The sequence below is a fragment of the Eptesicus fuscus genome, chromosome 15, assembly GCF_027574615.1.
Source record: "Eptesicus fuscus isolate TK198812 chromosome 15, DD_ASM_mEF_20220401, whole genome shotgun sequence".
NCBI classification, from domain to species: domain Eukaryota; kingdom Metazoa; phylum Chordata; class Mammalia; order Chiroptera; family Vespertilionidae; genus Eptesicus; species Eptesicus fuscus.
The window spans coordinates 41,055,737-41,059,662 of NC_072487.1; the positions used below are offsets into that span (position 1 = coordinate 41,055,737).

The 3,926-nt window shown below is 63.5% G+C and overlaps 1 protein-coding gene across 1 annotated transcript; it reads left to right on the forward strand.

Moving 5' to 3' along the window:
* Positions 1–469: 469 nt before the first annotated feature.
* Positions 470–1,785, forward strand: FOXB2 (forkhead box B2). Its single transcript, XM_054727677.1, is given in 2 exon segments — positions 470–980; positions 983–1,785. Coding segments are annotated over 2 exon segments (1,314 nt in total).
* The last annotated feature ends 2,141 nt before the right edge of the window (positions 1,786–3,926 follow it).

Genomic DNA, 3,926 nt, shown 5'->3' on the forward strand with positions numbered 1-3,926 from the left:
GAGTGTCATTTCGGATTTAAAGGGCCAGAGTCCTGACTGTCCAGTCCTTCCTCCCAGGCCCACTTGGCCTGCGCGTCCCTCGGACCAAGAAAACGCAAGGAGACCGGAAGAGAACACGGCCCCTCCCCACGCTTCCAACGCCGACTCCGGAGCTCAGCCTCTGGCCATCCTAGGGAAGACGCCCGCGAGGGTGGCGGGGAAGCTGGCGCGCCCCGCCCGCGACTGTGCGCTCGGGTCGGCGGCCGTCGGGGCCAGAAGTTGTGAGCCTCGGGAGCTAAGTTGGCCCAAGAGGCCAAGCGCGGAAATCGCAGGCAGCTTGAGAGAAGGCGGGAGATAAAGGGCAGGAGGGTCTTAGTGGGGGGAAGAGGGTGGAGTGGCGGGGCTGGGCGGGCGCAGTGAGGAGCAGCGGAGACAGCCGGGCCCCGGGAGCGGGCTGCGGAGCCAGCGGGCGGTGGAGGCGCCAGGGGCGATGCCTCGGCCGGGGAAGAGTTCGTACAGCGACCAAAAGCCGCCCTACTCGTACATCTCGCTGACCGCCATGGCCATCCAACACTCGGCCGAAAAGATGCTGCCTCTGAGCGACATCTACAAGTTCATCATGGAGCGCTTCCCCTACTACCGGGAGCACACGCAGCGCTGGCAGAACAGCCTGCGCCACAACCTCTCCTTCAACGACTGCTTCATCAAGATCCCGCGGCGGCCCGACCAGCCCGGCAAGGGCAGTTTCTGGGCGCTGCACCCCGACTGCGGCGACATGTTCGAGAACGGCAGCTTCCTGCGGCGCCGCAAGCGCTTCAAGGTGCTGCGCGCGGACCACACGCACCTGCACGCGGGAAGCACCAAGGGCGCGCCGGGCGCCGGGCCCGGAGGGCACCTGCACCCCCATCACTCCCACCACCCGCACCACCACCACCACCACCACCACCACCACCACGCTGCCGCCCACCATCACCACCACCACCACCCGCCCCAGCCGCCGCCGCCCCCCCGCCCCCGCCGCACATGGTGCATTATTTCCACCAGCAGCCCCCGGCCCCGCAGCCGCCGCCTCACCTCCCGTCGCAGCCGCCGCAGCAGCCGTCCCAGCAGTCCCAGCCTCAGCAGCCGTCGCACCCGGGCAAGATGCAGGAGGCGGCGGCCGTGGCGGCGGCGGCCGCGGGGGCGGCGGCGGCGGCCGTGGGGAGCGTGGGGCGCCTGTCGCAGTTCCCGCCCTACGGGCTGGGCTCGGCCGCGGCCGCCGCCGCCGCCGCCGCCGCGTCCACGTCGGGCTTCAAGCACCCGTTCGCCATCGAGAACATCATCGGCCGGGACTACAAGGGCGTGCTGCAGGCCGGCGGGCTGCCGCTGGCCTCGGTCATGCACCACCTGGGGTATCCCGTGCCAGGCCAGCTCGGCAACGTCGTCAGCTCCGTGTGGCCGCACGTCGGGGTCATGGATTCGGTGGCCGCGGCCGCCGCGGCCGCCGCAGCCGCGGGAGTGCCCGTAGGCCCGGAGTACGGGGCCTTCGGGGTGCCGGTCAAGGCCCTGTGCCACTCGGCTAGCCAGAGCCTGCCTGCGGTGCCGGTGCCCATAAAGCCCACCCCGGCGCTGCCGCCCGTAGCGGCGCTGCCGCCCGCGCTCACTGTCCCCGCGGCCGCCCAGCAGGCGCCGGCACCGGCCACCGTGTGCCCGGCGGCCTCGGCCTCGGCCTCGGCCTCGCCCGCCGCCTCACTGCTGGAGCCCACCGCCGCGGGTGCGGCCGAGGGCAAGGGTGGCTCCCTGCACTCGGTGCTGGTGCACTCCTAAGGCACCCTGCAAGCCGAGAGAGAGGAGATGAAGACGGAGAGAAAAAAACCGCTGGTCCCCGACCGCGGGACGGGGGAGAGGGCGCCCTGGCCAGGCCCGGCTGAGCCCCAGCCTGGGCGGGAAAGATATTTAAACAAACGAACAAACCCGAGTGTGGATTCTCCGGTGGTCTGAGTAAATATAACACTTCTGGTGTCAGTGTTTATACTATGTTGTACAATCAGATTCATGAAAGCCAATTTTCAGGTAAGAGTTTCTATTGTAATTAATGTTATAAATCAATAAGTTATGGGGGGGGGCGGTAGGGAAATGAAGGCGTTTGGGGAATCCTCCTTTAGCAGGTACATTGGAAATGGATTTCGATTCTTATTTCCGTGGGACCAGAAGCTGTGAGACCTAAACATCGCGGGGAGAGAAATGCAACAGAGAGTGACGCTGAGACAGACCTCAGCCACCGGGTTCCTCTCCTCTAAGTCTCCTGCAGGGCAGCTGCCGCCCTTGGAGCGTTCTAGACAAAACTGCTGTTCACGAAGGATATCTCGATTTATTTAAGAAGGAAGAGAGGGAGTGTTTGATGCCATTATTTTCCTGGTCAGGAAACGGTATTGTGGATAAAGCCGCTTTAGGGGGCAGTTGGGGACACCATGGAGGATCTTGGGAAACAGTTACGTTTCTTGGCTCCGACCCGGGGGTCGAGAAGGGTAGGAGGAACAGCTAAAGCAATTAGTTTGCACAAAAGAGAGTAGCGGCGGCTTACCGAGCAAAGCCCAGGATTCCAGAAGTAAAGTTCGGGGAAAGAACACCAAAGAGACCATCAAAGGCGACTTTCTACCTGCAATTCGTTTGTGTGTCCATCGGATGAAATCCTTAAGGAGCCCCCAAATAATGTTCATTCTCACGATCTGTTCCATTGGGATTTTAAAGAGAAGAAAGAAAAAATTCCTTGCATCACGACGAGATTTTTGTCCCCTAACTCACCAGCGCAAGAACAACCTGCCTCGTCACCCAACAGTTTTGCTCTTAGGGCTCACAGGAGCGTTTCGTGGCCACGGCGACCTGGTCACCTTTGCACGCTGCTGCCCTTGGGGGTGGGAAAGAAACTTGGCTCGCCGCCGCTGCTGCTCCCCTCTCGTTGAGCTCCCCCAGTCATAGCACTTTACTTGCAACAAACTTTTGGGAACGAAGGGGGGGGGGGGACGGGCAGGGAGGAGGCAGCAGCTCTCTGCCTCTCCGTCACCTCTGGTTTGTGTCCGCGCCGCGTTCGGGTTGTGACTTTGTGACACGTTCATGTCTGCCTGTGTTTGTACGCGGTGTTCTCCATTAAAGCTTCTCTCTGGATGTTGCCAGTGCCGGTGCGATGGTGTTTCGCTTCTCCAGACACCAGGCCGCGGTTTGAGTGCCTCGTGCGCAGACAGAGGAGCTGGCAAACCCTCCCTTTCCCCGTTATTTCTTAACATCAGAGCTGCAAAGGGGTGAGTTCACAGGCCAGCCACCAGCAGGGACACCCTTGCTCCACTCCTCCTTTCAGCAGTGGCGCATTTATCTCCCCTGCTACCCGTCCTCACTTACCATGCAGATTTCCTAACTGAGCTCAAGTCCTCCTCAGGGCCAGATCCGAGTTAGCCACACACACACACACACACACACACACACACACACACACACACACACACACACGGGAACAGTGATTTTGTTGTTCCTACATGGGGCTCACATCAATACACCATCACCACCACCCCAAACCCTTTTCCCTTTTCTGAGGTCCTTGAGGGCAAGCCGCAGCCGGCCGGGGACTCGGTTCCATTTGGTGGGTACCCAGCGGCGCCCCCTTAAATCTGCGGGGCTGGCCGGGAACCGGGAGGTCGGCGCCGGGACGCTGCCGCTGCCGTGGCGGCCGACTTTTAACGAGGAGCCTGGGCCCGCCACCGAGGCCTGGGACCTGTTGCGCGCAGGCGCCGGCCCAGCCGGGCTTGGGCCGCAGCAGCTGGGGGGCCCTGGGCGGCAGGGTGCTGGGCCCGCGCAAGCCCACGGCTCCCCCACAGGACCCTGCAGGCTGCAGCGACTGCGGAGCTGCGCGGGGAGCTGGCGAGGTGGCCCGGCCGGCGCGGGGGACCCCGCTGGGGCCAGGGAGTCGCCGCCAG